At 38.8% G+C, this 17772-nt stretch overlaps 1 protein-coding gene across 14 annotated transcripts in view; it reads right to left on the bottom strand.

Moving 5' to 3' along the window:
* Window positions 1–149: 149 nt before the first annotated feature.
* The window catches only part of LPIN1 (lipin 1), an 82454-nt gene continuing 64831 nt past the window's right edge, over window positions 150–17772 (bottom strand). For 12 of the 14 annotated variants that reach the window (XM_050950706.1, XM_050950717.1, XM_050950707.1 and 9 more), the window contains 11 exons: window positions 16522–16614; window positions 15079–15158; window positions 12513–12657; window positions 11161–11309; window positions 10472–10558; window positions 8293–8445; window positions 6933–7047; window positions 5757–5860; window positions 2262–4157; window positions 819–2217; window positions 150–586 (listed from right to left, as the gene is read on the bottom strand). In XM_050950706.1, the coding sequence (XP_050806663.1) occupies window positions 3998–4157; window positions 5757–5860; window positions 6933–7047; window positions 8293–8445; window positions 10472–10558; window positions 11161–11309; window positions 12513–12657; window positions 15079–15158; window positions 16522–16614 (1086 nt within the window). In that variant the 3' untranslated portion in view covers window positions 150–586; window positions 819–2217; window positions 2262–3997. Of the gene's footprint in view, window positions 587–818; window positions 2218–2261; window positions 4158–5752; window positions 5861–6932; window positions 7048–8292; window positions 8446–10471; window positions 10559–11160; window positions 11310–12512; window positions 12658–15078; window positions 15159–16521; window positions 16615–16738; window positions 16817–17772 lie in introns of those variants that run through there. The other 2 variants (XM_050950719.1, XM_050950720.1) reach the window with 2 other exon arrangements.

Below are 17772 nucleotides of genomic sequence, written 5' to 3'. Positions count from 1 at the left end.
GGACATAACACCGGGTAGCCCTGATAATAGACAAGCCATTACTAATGGACACAATTATCACACAACACAATATTCTTTCAAGTTGGCCAAAAGACACAAGGCCAAAGCTGACTATTTTTAAGATGTCGCAGAATTGAAATGGCAGAAAATTATTTTTCAGCTCTTTGCATTTATTACAATATATCTTTAACGTCTTTGCATTCAGCGCATCAAAATGAGGTGTTACAATGATTTCCATCAGTGCACTAGACAGAGCAAATCCTGTATATAAATAGAAATAGAAATGATGAGCCAAACCAAAAAATAAAAAAAAATTCCCCCAATCCCAAAAGTTGCAATAAATTTTAGCTTCAGTATAACTGATGAGATGCATATATTATCCTCCCCCTCCTACAACCACCCATGTTGAGTGGGATAATCATCAGATTCATGAAAATAAACAATAGTCACCACTGCATAGTCTAGTTTATAACATGTCTATTGTAGCAATAGAGCACATTGTGGTTTGGGTGTCTGTATTTGCACTATGTTAGCAAAAAATTCTCTCTCTGTAACAGAAACCATCATTAAACTGCAGCAAAGAATCCTGTGGCACCTTATAGACTAACAGACGTTTTGGAGCATGAGCTTTCGTAGGGTGAATACCCACTTCTTCAGATGCATGCATCTGAAGAAGTGGGTATTCACCCACGAAAGCTCATGCTCCAAAACGTCTGTTAGTCTATAAGGTGCCACAGGATTCTTTGCTGCTTTTACAGATCCAGACTAACACGGCTACCCCTCTGATACTTGAGATCATTAAACTGAAAGCAGGCAACATTTTTCTTTCACAGAAAGAGTAAGAATTCCTTTAACCATTCCACTTTGTTCTTTATGAATGAATAATCCAATTTAAAGATGTATGCATACAACTGCCTGACCGTCTAAGCCAAATATAGTGTACTTAAAAAAATATTTTAAAATGAAGCAAAATCTTTTGTTGCTAACAGAACAAGCTTTTGATTTTCCAAACTGTTCTCCCCATGAGCCAATTTAATAAATATTAGCTAAGAGTGAAATACAACTGTGTGTGTTTATACAGCTACAATCAAACTTCGACAGAGCACACAGTGTCCCATAGTGTAATAGGGTCTTCAAACTGAAATGGTTTAAATCAGCTACTCATCTACACTGCCATTTTGTTTCCAATACTAAAAGGTGATTAAAACTGGATTCACTGCTTATTGGCACATCCGCAACTAAACACTATGGACCTGCCTTTCAGATGTGTTTCGCTCTGGGTCAGATCAACGGGAGCTCCAGTTGCTTGGCTCTGAAAGTCAGGCCCAAAGTACTGCAGGAGGGTAACTGAACTGAGTGCATCTTATCAAGTGGCTGGGAATTTTTTATATCATAAATGCACTACAAGAGGCCATTAGCAAAATAAATACGGCCAAGCTATGACTAATATGTTCATCCAGTAATTCAACAGTTAATGACAGGAAGTAATAAATAATATCTACAAATAATATTTCATAGTTTCATACAGCTTAAGGCCAGCAGGGGTCATTAGGTCATCCAACCTGACTTCCTGTATATCACAGGCCATTAAATTTTACACCCCTGTATTGAGCCTAATAACTTGTATTTGGCTAAAACATATCTTTCAGGAAGGCATCCAGCCTTGATTTCAAGATATCAAGAGATGGAGAATCCACACCCCACTGTTAAAAAATTGTGCCTTATTTCCCATTTGAATTTGTCTGGCTTCAGTTTCCTGCTGTTAGTTCCTGTTTTCCTTTCTCTGCTAGATTAAAGACCCCTTTAATATCCAGCATTTTCTCCTCCTGATGGTACTCATATGCTTCAATTAAATCACCTCTCAATCTTCTTTTTGCTAAACTAAACAGACTAAGCTCTTTAAGTCTCTCACTCTCAGGCATTTTCTCCAGACCCTGAATCATTTTTGTAACTCTTTTCTGAACCCTCTCCAATTTTTCAACATCTTCTTAAAATGTGGTCATTTTAAACCTGTATGAGATTTTGTAGCATTGGTCTCACTGAGGCTTTATACAGAGATAAAATCACATCACTACTCCTAATCCCTGCCTTATACAGCCAAGAGTCACATAATATAAATTAAAGCCTGGTTGTACAGACGTGACTCTCTTAAATTGGCACCCTGAGGCCCACACTGACAGTGTCTCCGGGACTCAATACCAAATTTGTTCTACTATACTATATATTGTTTAGTAAACAATACTAAAATTGTTTTAGTTTACAATAAAAAATATATATATTTGTTTTTGTTTAAAACTGCCAGCCCTGCACACTTGACCTAAGAACTGGAAGTCAAAATGTGTTTTTCCTCCTTGTACTCTCTTTCTGAATTAACTACAGCATACATGCACCTGAAATATTCTTCTCCTGGTCAGAGATCCAGTGATGCTGCAAAAGAAGGAAAAACTTTGGGCACTTGTGTAAATGATTACTCAAGATGCAGGGCAATGTGAATTGGCCCCTTGACTTTAACATCCAAAATAAGTGCGTATGCAGGGCCAGCAGTTAGAAAATCCATATTCTGGGGCACCAATTTATTTCCCACTGCCAGTGGCAAAACTTCCATTGAGTTAAATCAGGAGCAGGGTCCAGCCTTTCCTTTTAAACTGAGCAAATTTGATATGGGAGAAACTGAAATACACTAAACATAGAATCCCATGATGCCATTTTCAGAAAACAATTATGCTTTGGACATATCTTTAAAAATAAAAAAGGTAATCAGTTTACTATTTATCTCCAAGCACAAACGTTTTGATCATTTGGTATTGGCCAGTTGAAGTTACAATTCAAAGCGAAGTACTGCAGTACATTATTTGAAAAATGTTCTCAAATGATCTGCAATATTGACCCCAATGCACACAGTTAAAATTTAAGGCACTGAAAAGTAAGTAATATAACAGAGCAGTACATACAACCAGTGTCTGTGCAAATGAGAAAAGACATTTTCAGGTATAGAACTGAAAGTGGAAAGAAAGATTTCATTGATGCCAAAGATGGCCAGATGTACTGCAAAGCACACACAACTGAAAAAATGCTGCAAGTTGAAATCATGAGATGCACCCTTAACCCAGCAGCAAGTTCACATGTTAGCCATAGAAAATGCTTCACAAAATACTTTTCAGTTCTGACAAATCCCTTGAAGTTGTCAGCTCCAGCAAAGTGCAACTCTGTGCAATCAATGGATAAAATCTTGACCTTACTGGTGACAACAGGAGTTTTGCCATTTACTTCAACAGGGCCAGGATTTCACCCAAGGAGTTGAATTCTTCCACTTGTATACTTATACTGTACCTTAATCCAAATGGACTGCCTTTGTAGTAAGGTACTGCTCAAGGTGAGTAGGGATGACAGAATCAGATACAATATTTTTATTTCTCTTACTTTCAGTTTACAATGTACATTATTTATTTCCCAGGAAAAAAAAGCCAATTTAAACCAGCTAAAGTTTTGGCCCAATAACTCTTATACAATCCTATGCTTGTCTGGGAGGGGATTACTGTCTGTTCTTTTAAAGAAGAGATTTTTAATTTAACAGAGGTCGCGTCAGGGTGTTGAAACCCTGCCCTTCCCATCCTGCTAAATGGAAGGGGGTTCTGGCTAGATGGTTCATGGCAGATATGGTGAGGAAAAGGTTGAGAACCACTGGTGGGTTTTTTTAACTAAACTTTATAGTATTTTTAAGTTAAAAGCAGTATCATTGCACTTGTAATTGATCTTTTTTAATAAGACTGTTGCACATTTTGAGCATGTTGGCTGAGAAGTTGGAAGCACCGCTCTCATGCCTAGTCACTGGAAAGGTGACTTTAAGCATGGAAACACAGTTCCAAATTTGTTTTTAACAAATGAATACAATGCTCACAATAGCACAGATTCCAGCTGATCTATCCAAGGCAAAAACCAAGCTGTGTCTTTTAAATATACGATAACCAGTCCTTTGAACAAGAGGCTGTAGATGCATTTAAGATGAGGATGGATAAATATCCTGGTTTTCAAAAGGTGGTAGTGGTTCCCTCCAGTACGTGAACTGACTGTAGGTATCAGAACAAGGGAAGTCTGAAGAATGGCTTCTTTTCAGCAAAGGAAACAGGTGATCAACCACCTCACAGAGTCTGACGTAACTGGGGGGAAAAAATTACTGTTTAAATCATCTCAGATTTTTTATTTTGATTTAAAAATAAAGTTGCCCAGCCAAGGCTCTAGGCACCCTACTGCACATTACCAGCACAATTTAAAGCTCATCTGCATGAAATGATCAGTCCAACCAGCTGGCTTCCACCCCTTCATCGGTATTCCTTTTGAGCAGTGATGTTCAAAGGGTTATGTGTTGGAAAGCAGAGTTTACCACTGTTCCTTTTGGAAATGGTTAGGCGGGGAAGCCCACATAAAAAATTGTTAAAAAAAACAACCATTAAGGCCCAGATTTTCAAAAGTTACTAGTAATTTGGGATTTCTTCTTTTTTGAGTCCCCAGCTTGAGACATCCTAAAGAGGCTTCATTTTTTGAAAAGAGCTGAGTACTCACTCTCTGACAGTCTGGCTCCTTTCAGGTGTCTTAAGTGAAGAACCCAAGACTCCAGGCACTCAAAAATCATTAGTCACTGTTGAAAATTTGGACTAAAATGTTTATGAGGTTTCAGTATCTCAAACCATATTCTTTCCACCTGGCTGACTCACTGCAGCATCCTGACATTTATCGTTCCATCACGTTGTAACAATCCCTTTACTGTTCCAGGGCTGCTCATGTGCAGTGACTGTAGCATGATACCTATACACACTGTTTCTTTTATTTCCCCTTCTACCTGTGACTCTATAAAATGATTTTTTAAAAGGTCTTTGTTACCTGCTGCAAACCATTCTGTGTACCTCTTAGATATTTAAGAGTACTAACCCTCACTCACACTAGTGAGCAGTTACTCACACAAATAGTGTTACTGAGTCAATGGGAATGCTCTTGTGAATAACTGTGCACCAGTACAAATACAAAGTTCACATTCTGGCTCATATATACTATGAGAATTAAAGGGACACACAAATTTAAATCTACATTTGTCTGATTTTTTTCTATCTACTATTGTTACCAGTTTACCCTTAGGGTCCTATAACTGAAAGAGAAAAATATAGTGATTTATATTTTTTCAGGGCCTGATTGTAGAACCCTGTTCATGTGAGTAGTTCTGTTGACTGTAATGGGACGTCTAGCGCATGCAAGTGCTTCCAAAATCAAGCTTTCAGTTTGTTTAAACTCTGGAAAATTCCCATTAACTGCAATTGGACAAGGATGTGTATAGCCACTTTTAGCAGTGCCTACTATATAGTTAGTTTCAGCTTTTGTTTGCCCAAATCTTTCACATAGAAACCCTGAAACTTTAAAGAAAGAATTATTTAAAGATCACAAAAAATGGCAGAAGGACCTGGGAAACTACATTTAACTTGTTTTTGAAACTGACTGCATTAGGATTGAACAGCATCCCTGCAAGTGAATAAAATAAACCTTTTTTTTTAATTGCTGGCTCAGTGAGTATCTTTCTTGTTAGTTCAAATAATGGCAAGTGGAGACTTGGTATCAAAGTAATCAAATGTTATATTAATCTATATATTTCATTTGAAACAGAGGAAACCTTTGCTAAAACAGAGCCAAATAAATCCTTGGTGTAACTCTCATCATCAACCGGGTAATGAATTTGGCTCATAGAGTATTCAGGACAAATTACTACTTACGATGAGATGTTGGTTTTTGCATGCTCTTGTATAAGTTCTCCTTTGGGATTAACTGTGAATATTCTGTTTAAAGAGACCCCCACTTGCTTGTAGGAATAAACATCCTGGTAAAGAATGAAAAAAAATGTAACTTAAAAAAAATAAACCGTACTTCTGCCTTTGCACAATACATTTTATTCTTTAGAAAATGTATAGAATATAGATATAGAATATATAGCACAGACAAATATATAAAGAATACCGAAGTGCAAAGTACTGGCACTGAATATACATGTGTTATCCTGCATCTGAAGCTCTCATGGCATGTTACTAACATTAACTAAGCCTAACAAAATCCACAGAAACTAAAAGCTTGTCTACATGGTGCATTAGTGTGCACCAGAGAAGTGTAACATTCTTGTCATCACCAGCATGTCACACATTTAGTGACCCATGTGGACTCTGCTGGCATGTACTAGAAGTTCCCTAGCGCATATTAACATAGTGTTGTTTGTAACATGTGTTCCGTTAATGTTCACTAGGGAACTTTTAGTGTATGGCAGCAAGATCCAGATGGGCCAGTTAGCATGCCACACACTAGAATTTACTCCCCACTGGTGCGCACTCATGTACTGTGCAGACAAGCCCCAAGTTATCATACTATTAGAGGAGATTAGACACAGGGGCACAATTTTCAAAAGTGGCTAAGTAACTTTGGAGTCTAAATCCCACTGATTTTCACCTGCCAAATTTTACCTCTGTTTATACTACAGCAACTACGTGTTGCTCACTGTGGTTGTGCTGTGCGAATGAAAGAGGAATTTGGACACACATTTCTAACAACGCCAAAGAAAGGCACGGTTTTCAGTGTTTTCAAACAACTTTACAGATTTTAAATACAGTTAAGTGGTCAACCACCTGGGAATGCTGGGACTGCTAACTTATGCAAACACATGTCTTCACTGCTACCTTGCCCTCCACGTTTGTCTCTTTATTCACCTAATGAATATCACCTACATCCTAAACTGTGAAATCGATGAGGGAGAGACTGACTTTACATTATTTGTTTTTACAGGGCCTAACAAAATGTGGCCTTAATTCCTATTTGAGGTCCTGAGGCATTACCACAAAAGAAACACTGAACAACAACAGCACTTTTGCACTTCATAGTGAAAAATAATCACAGCTATTACTTACAGCAGGTCTGTTTCCAAAGGCAGCATAAAAGGGTTCTGTGTTCGGATGAAACAAATGTTTGATGTCTGTCAGACACTGAACTTTAAATTTTTCTGGCTTCTTTTCTATCACTTCCCTAAAATAAAAAGGAAGTATTTCATAAGTACATCCGCTGTTTTATTTTTATTTTATATAATACATTTCATCTAGCACCGATTGTCAGATTCTAGCACCGAAAACCTCCATGCAACTTCATTTAGAAGCCAGGGCTCCTATTAAATGTAAATGTTTGCACAGATAAAGTTCAAACTAAAAACAAGCCTCCTAAAGGGAGCTTTTATTAAAAACTGTGTGGTAAAGATTTAGCTACTAAACAAGGGTAATGAATTATAGACAGCAGTTTCTAAATAAAGATGTATGGTAAATGTAATGTAATGATATAAACTGCCTTACTGAAAACTGCAGAATGGGTCAATAGATTATAATGGCCTTCCCTTTGTATAGCTTCTCTATGCTCTCTCTGGGATTTAAATTTCACCATGTACCAGATCCAAAGGACTACCTTCAAGTAAGCTGCTTCTACTGGTGAGATCATCCATCAATGACAATTAGAGGTAAGAAAAGACAAAGGCATCTTCTAATTCTCTTTAGTGCTTCATTACAGAATAATGAATAGAGAAGCCAGTTCATCTCTGGGCTGCAGCCCTTTCACAAATACCTCTCTTGCCAAAATGGGATCAAACCGATGACAGAGTTGTCCCCGAGGGAATTTCCATGACATAGAGAGAATCCTGCACGGTGCACAGTTGGTGTAGCTGGCCCTGCACCGTTCCCCATAGCAGACTCCAGCCCAGGAGCATATATAGGGAATGCTGCCAGGGAAACAGAGGCAAGGCTGGAGTGCTCTTGGACTCTGGCTATTTGCAGCTGTATGGGCGGAGCCACAGGCAGGCAAGTACAAGCTAGGCCAACCTTCAGCTAGCTCTAACCTGTATCAGGAGTTAGAATCATAGGATATCAGAGTTGGAAGGGACCTCAGGAGGTCATCTAGTCCATATATCTAGTCATATAAAACACTGTCTGACAAACATTAAAAAGTCAGCATTCATGAAGGTATTGATAACAGGAAATATCCATGGTAACTGTAGTGAACAGGTGAGGTGGCATCTGTTGGCAAATGCTGAATTTTTAATGGCTACCACTGTAGAATGAGACCTGTCTTAAGTAACCATCTAAGATACTAGCAAACTTTGGTTACCTACTAGAGGTTAGTCTTCAATGAAAGGCTGCACCATCTCCTATTAGAAACTCTGAGAATAATGTAAAGTGGTCACATAAGAGGTGAATTTTGTATTAGGTACAAGCTACTACCTAATGATACCTGTGAAAGGCTGAGAACAAGCTGCTTGGACTTAACAACACAGGTCCTTGAGGTAGGACTGTTCCTCGTTCGTTGACCCAGTGCAAATATCCTCTGGTCATGTCTGCCATTCCTATAGCACGTGCCGAGCAATACAGAAATTTGTACCCATTTCTATTACATAAACAAACAAACCAGGAAGAAATTACTTTTATAATAAAGTGAACATTTTCACAATTGTGATATTTTATTTGCCTGGGACATAAGCCATCACTATTAGAAATTCAGATCTTTAACCTCTTTACCCCGTAAGAACTCACAAATTATTACTAAGGAGTGAAAACATTACAAGCCAGACACCAAAAATCTGCACAGCTCCAATGAATTCACTGATTTATACCAGTAAAGGAGAATCTATATCAGAGATTTGTATGGGCCCCATGTAAAATCTGGCTGTGTGTATTTGCATCACATCCCTCATCATTTACTGAAATGAGTCCTCTTAAGAAGAGATATTATGCATCCAGCAACAATGTTGCATCAACCTTACTTTAAATGTAACCCACCTGTGGGGCTTTGTGATAGCAAAGGGTTGGTTTTGTATGCCTGAACTTCTTCAAACATGTGTAAGTTTGGAGCTCAAGACCTAACAGGAGATAATTTCTGGCTTGGTACTGAAATAGAGGTTTTATCAGAAGTCACAGGATATTCACAGACTACTATTTTCCAGATATCATCTTAACAGGTTCTAGTAATCATAAGACCAGATTCTGATACCCTTAGTCTGGTTTAATAGCACGATACTGCACAAGCCCAGTAATAGGACTGTCCATGAAGTAAAGTACTATTAAATATGAGTAAGGGGCATTAAATTTCACCCTTAGACATTTATATAGGGCCAGTCTATGATATCTAGATGCTCTATAATTAATTTAGTAATTTAACAGGAAAACCCAAATTTATGGCCGTTAAAGTTCTAATAGCTGCCTCCAGTGGTAGACTTAACAATGCTAATTTCTAAAATTAAAAAAAAATTCTCTTCAAAACAAATTATTTTCAAATACAAGTAAGAGTTTATTCATGGAACAAAACACCTTTTGCCATGTCAGCTTTCAGATTTTATTGATCTTGCTCTCTGTGGCTCAAAAGCTTCTCTCTCTCAAGAAGATTGTCCAATGAAAGGTATTGCCTCACCCACACTCTCTCTCTAAGTGACCTTGTATAGTCATTTATACCTATTTAAGGAATGAGTCAGGCCCAGTGTCTCTGTCATATTTTAGATTACATTATCCATAATTTAGAATGCATCACCCATGGAAAACAAAAGTGACAAAGTTGAACACAACCCCTGGCCACGGAACAAATCAAATCAATCAAATGGACAATTGTGCCTTGAATCTGAGGATATTCACACATTTAAGGGTAATCTGAACATGTATATAATAATAATGAAGAATGAAGAAACACAGCAATGAACATAACAAAAATGCCACCACTAGTAAATGGGGAACAAAAATAAAAAATAAGTTTAAGTCAACATGTGTGTGAATGTTAGTATATGATAAAATATCTCCTTCCATCCAATCCCACATCAAAGCATCTTTCTTGCTGTCCAGCACAAATTTAAGCTCCATGTGACATTCCTAAAACTGAATTCCTAATCTTTCCCCACCAAGTCCTTATCCCATTCCCTGTTTTCTTCATCACCATGAACAAAGCCCACTACCCTCTCAGTCCCTAAGGCTTGGTGTCATCTTTGATTCTCCCTTGATGCACAATTCCAGGCTGTCTAAATCTTGTCACTTCTTACAGGAGAACATCTCAAAGCTCCAGCCTTCTGTCTATGCAGGCTGCCAAGCTCTTGTCAAGGCCCTTATCTTGCATTTTGACTACCATAATCTTCTCTCTGACACTGATGCCATCAACATTCCCTCCCCCACCAGCTCTTTGCATCCCTCTACAGGTTCTCCTTTCATCATTGCATCAAGCACAAGCTTCTTGTCCTCACTGTTAAGGTCCTTCACCATTTATCCTGATCCTACTTATCCTGTCCAATTTCCTGTTGTGAGTTTCATATACCCATTTCTTATATTCACCATTCTTGTAAATAGTTGCTAGGACACCTGGAGCTGTGAACAGGCATCTGGTTTTGCATTTAAATTCAGAGAAATTAACACAAAGAGATTTGCTGAATACTTACTGGCTCACTTTATGGTACAACTTTGCAATCCCTTGGTGCGTCCAATCCTTGCCAAGAGTGGGCAAAATATGGCCTAAAGTATCCGACCTGAATAAAGACGGGGAAAAATGGAGCAAATGCACTGCAAGAAATAACTTCCAAAGAAGAGGCAGAAGCCATTTTAAATGTTTTTTTAAGGAAAGAGTGGTATTGATACATGCCCTCCTAAGCATTCATTTGGCTTGCAGAGTGGGCTGATAGTCTTTTAGCTAACGCACTGGCCTGAGATTCAAGAGATCAGGAGTTTAGTCCAAGTTATGGCACAGATCTTCTGTGTGACCTTGGCTAATAACTTAATCCCTCTGGCCCAGACCATCAAAGGCATCTAGCGCCCACTGATTTCATGAGTGGAGATGTGACAATGAACTCATTAATGTGTGAGAGGTGCACAGATACTACTATGATAAGCACCACAGGAAAGCCTGTTAAGTAACAATTAGATCAACAGCATGGCACATACCAGCCTTTAACAATTCAGTCAGTGTAACAGCAGCCCCCTACATTTTTTGCTTCATTGGAAAAGCAGGTTAAACTTGAAAATTCAAAGTCTGAACACGATGGTCCCTTGCCCCAATCCTATGTCAATAACGATTATTTGAGCCTGGAGACCTTACCTGGTAGGTAAAATCTTGCCCCGTTTATCAGCTTACCTTGTGATAGTTCCATCGATGTCAGAAATAATAACCTTGTCATCCCAATTCCACAAGTAGATGGTGCCTTCGCAGCGGCACGTGCCTTGATATTGTGTCGTAACACTAAAGATCACATCATTAGGGCCATTCTTGAGCTTTAGACTTTTCTGTGAAACATTATTCGCAAGATTAAACTGTGCAGGTGAAATGGGTAGAATAGTATAAATGCAAATGGGAGGATGATAATTGCTTTAAGCATGTGTTAATCCCCTTCCTGTCATGGGACTATCTACTGAATAATGGAAGCAGAGTTTGGCTGCAAGGGCCATGCTGTACCCTTGATTCATAAGCTGAATTAAAAGCAATATGGAGTTCTGCTTTGCAATCAGTGGCATGGTATGGCCTGAAGTGTTCATGGCAGCAAAAAACAGATTTGGCTTCAAGCCCCTGCAAAACTACTGCATCTGAAAAATAAGTCCCGCTGGGTTTGTATACCCGTGCTCTCAATTTGTTACACAATACGACCAATAAACCATATTTGTGTCTTAAGGCAAATTCTAGACCTCTTGCCAACTACAGAGAACATTCTCTCATTTAGCCACCTGCGAGTGGTGAGCTGCCTAATATTGTATTCAACAAGTATGTTTACTTCTGACAATTAATTAGCTGCATGTGTGGATGTGAGAAAATGCATTTTCCTAAATAGCCAAATTCTCCAAAATCAAATATTAATGCCCTGGGCTTGGACAGTAACAGCTTTGTTTATCAGCATTAGTCACAACACCTCTGTGCAGAGGAACTAAAATTAATATGGTTCTGGTCACACTAAATTCATAAACAGCTCTTTTAGAAGCTGCTATCTTGTGTGTATGTGCGCATGTGTGAGGGGGAGAGAGAGAGATGAGAAATACACACACACACAGAGCGCCTGGCCCCTTTAAGCCAGGTAAAAGAGCTGGAGCAGCATAAAGGAGCCTTAAACACCTTCTTTCCAGCTGGTGTAGGACTCTTCTTGTGCATGACAGCCATAAAGCTGTCCACTGAGGACTCCCTTAAAAACTTGGCATAGGGGGTATGCTGGGGACAGGAGTGGAGTCAGATGGACGTATCAGGGAAAGGATCATAGCACCCATCACTGTGGTGATTCCAGGCAGCACTGCAGGCCTTCAAGCAGTTCAGGGAGGCTGCCGTAATTTAGACAGTCCTCCAGCACTGTCTAAATTATTCCCAGGGCCTCTCCAGTCCCAAAGGCAGCCCAGATAAGGCCTAGTAGTCAGCACAAATACGGAGTTCATTAACCCTGTGCTAGCCAGAATAACTGCATTGTGCTAGAAATGACATTTCAGAAGGAGGACGTAAAAATAACTCACAAGCTGGTCAGAAGTGAGTCGAAGGGTCTTTTTGTAACTGACTCCTGACAATAAAGAGAGATGACTTGAGTTTGTTTGTAATGACCCAAGGTTTGGTTTTGCAGCTCTCAGGTCTTCATCACTTGAAGAAGATTCATCCTTTAGTCTGGAAAATCACACAGAGAAAAGATGCTATCATCTCTCAGTAAATGCATTTGGGTATCCATTAAAAATACATTAGCACTGACTCACTGAATAAGTCAACTGATTCTCTGCTTCTAAGTACTGTCTCTTGGGAGGTTATTTACAACATGACTTTAGAAATATATCAATGAAGTGCTGAATTCTCATTCACGCATGTCTTCCATTATTCATATTTGGGTTCTTCAAGTCATTCACTTGTCTATATGCTAGTATTGTCAGTTTAAGTTAACAGACTTAAATTACAGTCCATGTTGACTCATTAAAAACTCTAACAATGTATAAAATCTGCTAGCTAATGTGAGCAACTACAAAGAAGTTTCAATCTAAGGAGATAAATGAGGAAAGAAAATAATTTATTTAATCTATAAAGAGTTCAGCAATTAGAGAATAAACCCAGAGCATGACTAATGCAATTTTCTAATGGAAGATAACCTGCACCACACATTCTTTGTGAAAGCAGCAATTTTTGTCAATGGAATTATATTTTTACTGACAACTCTGGCAGAATTGCCATACTCAAAATGTTAAAATGAAATGCCACCAGCTTTTTGTTCCTGTGCAGGATATTAGTTTAAGTATACATCATTATAAAACTATTTTTCCTACCACAATTGTTTTTAAAAATCTGTCAAGGAAAATTTTTCACAGAAGATAAGAATTTTAATGGTAAACAGAAAACTGTCATATTAGGTGGTAGCTTCAAATATTCTTAACATACTGCCAATGTGATCTTTAATATATCACTCTTAACATTCTTTTTCATCACTGCTGGGTTCTGCATGTTGTTGGGAAGTCCTGACCCTGGTGTCATAAATACTGCATGTTGTGATTCGCAGCATTTAAAACTATAGCCTGCCTGACTCTGCGGTTGCTATATCTGGGCTAAAAACTGCTTGCAACTCAATATTCTATTTACCACAGAATGATTTTCAGCAACAAATCCTTCCTGATCGGTTTCTGAAGTCAGTTAAAACTCAAACACGAAACAGTAATTAAGGAGTGAAGTCTGATTGAAATTCCAATACTGTTTTAAGGCTGGGTCTTTAAACAAACATGTAAGGTACAACAGAACCAAACATCACTGATGAGAAATGTGTCCTCTCAGATCCACTCGTGGATCTTGCTGATTTGGGATAATGTATATTACTGAGGCAGCAGTTTATGTGCCGCATATTTAACCTGCCAGTATCTGCTCTCCAAAACAAAAGGTGGCTCCCAGTGCTTAATTTGTAATGAAAGAGGTGCTGGGGCTCAAGCAATTTTTTTTACATTCGTATTTGATGCAGGAAAGGTGCCGGGACTGTGAACTGCCAAGCCTACAATCATAGAGGTGCTGGGGCTCTGCCCTGGCAAGCCCTGGCACAAATTAAGCACTGGTGGCTCCTCATTCCAGGTAGGTCTCCTGGATTGCAATGTCAGCCTCCAAAAAGCCTCAAGTTAATTTAGCATGTGTAAGCTACGGTCTGAATCCGGGTCTTACTATCCTCTCTCCAGCTCTGGCAGATCTGAGTGAGGACAGCACAGAAGTAGACACTGCTGGTTTCATAGTAAGCCACTTGGTTGCACCTCCATTGGGATTTGGGCTGTTCAAAAAGGAGACCAGGCAGGAGACAGCTACTCTCTGCTACTTCATCCCCATGGGACTTCAGCAGGTAACTTAATGCTGGCCCTGCAGAATCCTCCCTAAGTGGAGATTCTGGGGCCAACAAGGGATACTACAAGAGCTGCTTAAATTAGGAGGATCCGCTGACTTTGAAACCCCTTCTTCTGCTTCTCCTTGGAAGAAGTAATAGAAAGCTGCAGAGTCTCCTGTCCTCTTCATGGGAGAGGTGGTATAAGAATCCCTCTGAAAGAAACATCTTATTCTCCTGAGCCTCCTCAGGTATATAGAAGCAAACAGGGAGATGTCAGACTGTGCAAGTTTTCATAAATCAGGGGATATTACAAGGATCTGGAACATTTTGACTTCAGTGAGGTGCAAAAAGCTTCTAAACTTCCTACATCTGGCTAGGATTGAAAACCGAAGGGCTAACATATAAGGAGAGAGAGAATGTCATGGAGATGCCAAAACAAGAAATTCCAGTTCTACAGACTTAGTAAGCTTTGAAAAGGCTCATTAAAGTACTGCAGCACCACAACCTTGCCCTGGAGAGAATCCTCCCACACTTCATCTCCTTAGGCTTTATGGAGGTGAAGTGGATTTTACCATGGGTGAATTTCACCAATATTAAGAGACCAAATATAAAGATAGGATAGCATAACAGATTACAAATCTCAACCAGATTTCATTACTTTCCCTGCTCTGCCATTCAAAGACTTGAAGTGTCCTGCTTTCATCTTTAAATGGTCCAGTTACATTGGCTACAGCCCTCTTTTTGCGCACCTGTCTGCAATGCTCATTTGTGATGACTCCTCTTCTGTAGTAAGTACATTCCCACTCAAATCTTGCATTGGCTTGGTTTCCTAAAACACAGATACGAGAAGTTGTGAATTCCATAGTAGACAGAGAGGGGAAATATTTAAAGGAAATAATCTTGTTGGCCCAATCCTGCTTGCTTCACTCAAGCAGGTATTCCTATTGCTTTCACCAAGACTATAAATGTGAGAAAGGCAAGCAGGACTTTGTTCTGTGCATGTATATGATAAAAAAAAATCAAGGGTTTACTGTAGGAAAATTTTTGCATAGAACACGAGAATACTCTCAAGTATAAACCACAGTAGAAACTGAAATTTGTTTTTCTTTGGCAGATACAGAGAGAGCCGATTTCAAATGACAAGAATTGGTGGGAATTGTGGGACCAATCTTGTAGACACTCACTGTACAGAAACTCCATTAACCATTAATAAAACCTACTAACCAAACGTACTTTGGGCAGACTTAGCTCTGACAATTTTATCTCAAATAATGAAAGTTACACGAGGCTATCATGAAACAAATGGACAGCATTAACTAAAGCTTCTTCTACCTAATTGTAGCTGTCACAGCTCACTTTACAAGGGAACACCTCCAAGAAGACAGTCATTCTTAGAATTCAATAAGTTGTGGAAAAATATGGCCAGAAAAATGAATCATATGAAGCCCATAACTAAAGTTCACAAGAATGACTATTTTATGTAAACTTAGAAAACTCAAGTATCAGATATTTCAACTTTTTAAAAATCGAATGAAGAGAGACATATTTAATCTCTAAAACTGCTAATAAAAATCTAAAGGGCAAGAGAACAGTGGTTATTATAACACTTACACAGAGCTTCAATATTCATAAACAGCTCTGAAGATGTAATTAAAGCACCCAATCCAGAGATTATTGGAAAATGGGCTGGCAGGAGGGTTAACAAAAAGTGAAGAACCACATTTCCTTCATTTTCTTCATCCAAATTTAATATGTGTTATAATTTTCCAACCAGCTCTAGTAATAAATATCATTATCCTTCAAATGTGGAAGCAGAACTGTAGAAAGGGTGAGCAACTTGCCCAATGACACATATTAAGTTAGTCACACAGCCAGGATAAGAACTCAGCAGTTCTTGGTTCCCATGTCCCTGACTAATCTATTAGATTATGCTGCCAAAGGTAGATGTAATGAATACAAATGTGGAAGTGAAACAGATAAAATGTTTAGCTAAGGGCCTTATCCACTGAAGTCAATAGGAGTCTTTCCATTGACTTATAGGCTTTGGATCAGGCCCTAAATGCCTTCCTTGTGTGTGTCCTAAATCAAACTGGGTATTGTACTGTCTGTAGAAGCACAACCTCTGGCGGATGTAAGACACATGAAATTCAAACCTCAGCCAAAAACTAACTCCATCAGCTTTTTAAACTTACCTCTTTGATAGTGCTATTCCTCCCTCGCCATGAAAACCACCATCTTCCACCTTTCTTGGGCATCTTATCCCTCATAATAGATTCCACAGTGGCCTGTGATAAATGGATGGTAACATAAATAATGGAACAAAAGAAAGGGACAACCTGACACATGCAAACAAAGGAAAATGAGGAACACAACTTCAACCAAGGATAAACAGAAGAAAAGGAAACATACTGTCTGTGGGCCATAAATTTTATAAAAGCAAAACCTAATGGCATCCAGAACTGCACTGAAGTAACTGAAGCATGAATACTTGAGGAATTTTTAAAGGAAAAAGAAAAGGAGATCAAACCAAAAAAGGAAAAGAAAGCATAAAATGGCATTAGTATAATGTCTAGCATGGGTAAATAATAGTCTGGTTTGAGGTTGTTTAGTGAAAATTGTAAGTTACAAAAAATATAAAAAAAACAGGTGACCAGCTTTTTGGAAGAGGTTTCAGGTACAAAGGCTACAAACTAAAGGGCAAGATGGTGGGTTACGCTCTCTAAAAGAAAACTAACATTTGTATTGATCATTAATTTGTGGGGAGAAGCGGTGTTACTATTGTTTATATGAATTTAGTGATGACATGTGCTGTATTGACAAGGACTAGACCCAGAGATACAGGGTAGAGGGCAACAGCGCTTACTTCCTTTCAATAACTCAACACCCAACATGTCTGATCCACAACATGGAGTGATCATTTCCAAGGGTGAAAGGATTTAGTTTTCACACCCATGAGCCCTTGGCCTCTCAACTAAAACTACAAGGGTGTTAGCGGTGTTTTGCAACCTGCTTATAGGACTATTCAGGGAGAAGGACATTTTAATGGAAATATATGATGGCCTCTCTTCATGTAAGATTGCAACCAGCTTTCCACTGTAAGCCTGATTTTGCCTCTCCTCTCCAAAGATCGGTGTAAAATTGTGGAGGTGATAAGGGATCTTCTAAGACAAACCACATCAAATCTAAGTTCTATAGTTGTTACAAAGACGAGAAGTGAAGTTCAGCTACAGTGTCCATCTCTCTCTCTCTAACTAGATTAGGTTTTTCAAAGGCTCCCCTTTATTGTTGCATCTAAAATGCATAAGAACATAAGAATGGCCATACTGGGTCAGACCAAAGTTCCATCTAGCCCAGCATCCTGTCTTCCGACAGTGGCCAATGCCAGGTGCCCCAAAGAGAATGAACAGAACAGGTAATCATCAAGTGATCCATCCCCCTGTTGC

This window comes from Gopherus flavomarginatus, chromosome 4 (genome assembly GCF_025201925.1).
Source record: "Gopherus flavomarginatus isolate rGopFla2 chromosome 4, rGopFla2.mat.asm, whole genome shotgun sequence".
In the NCBI taxonomy this organism is placed as follows: domain Eukaryota; kingdom Metazoa; phylum Chordata; order Testudines; family Testudinidae; genus Gopherus; species Gopherus flavomarginatus.
The sequence above is the reverse complement of the archived record's forward strand: the minus strand, read 5'-3'. Positions and strand labels throughout refer to the sequence as shown.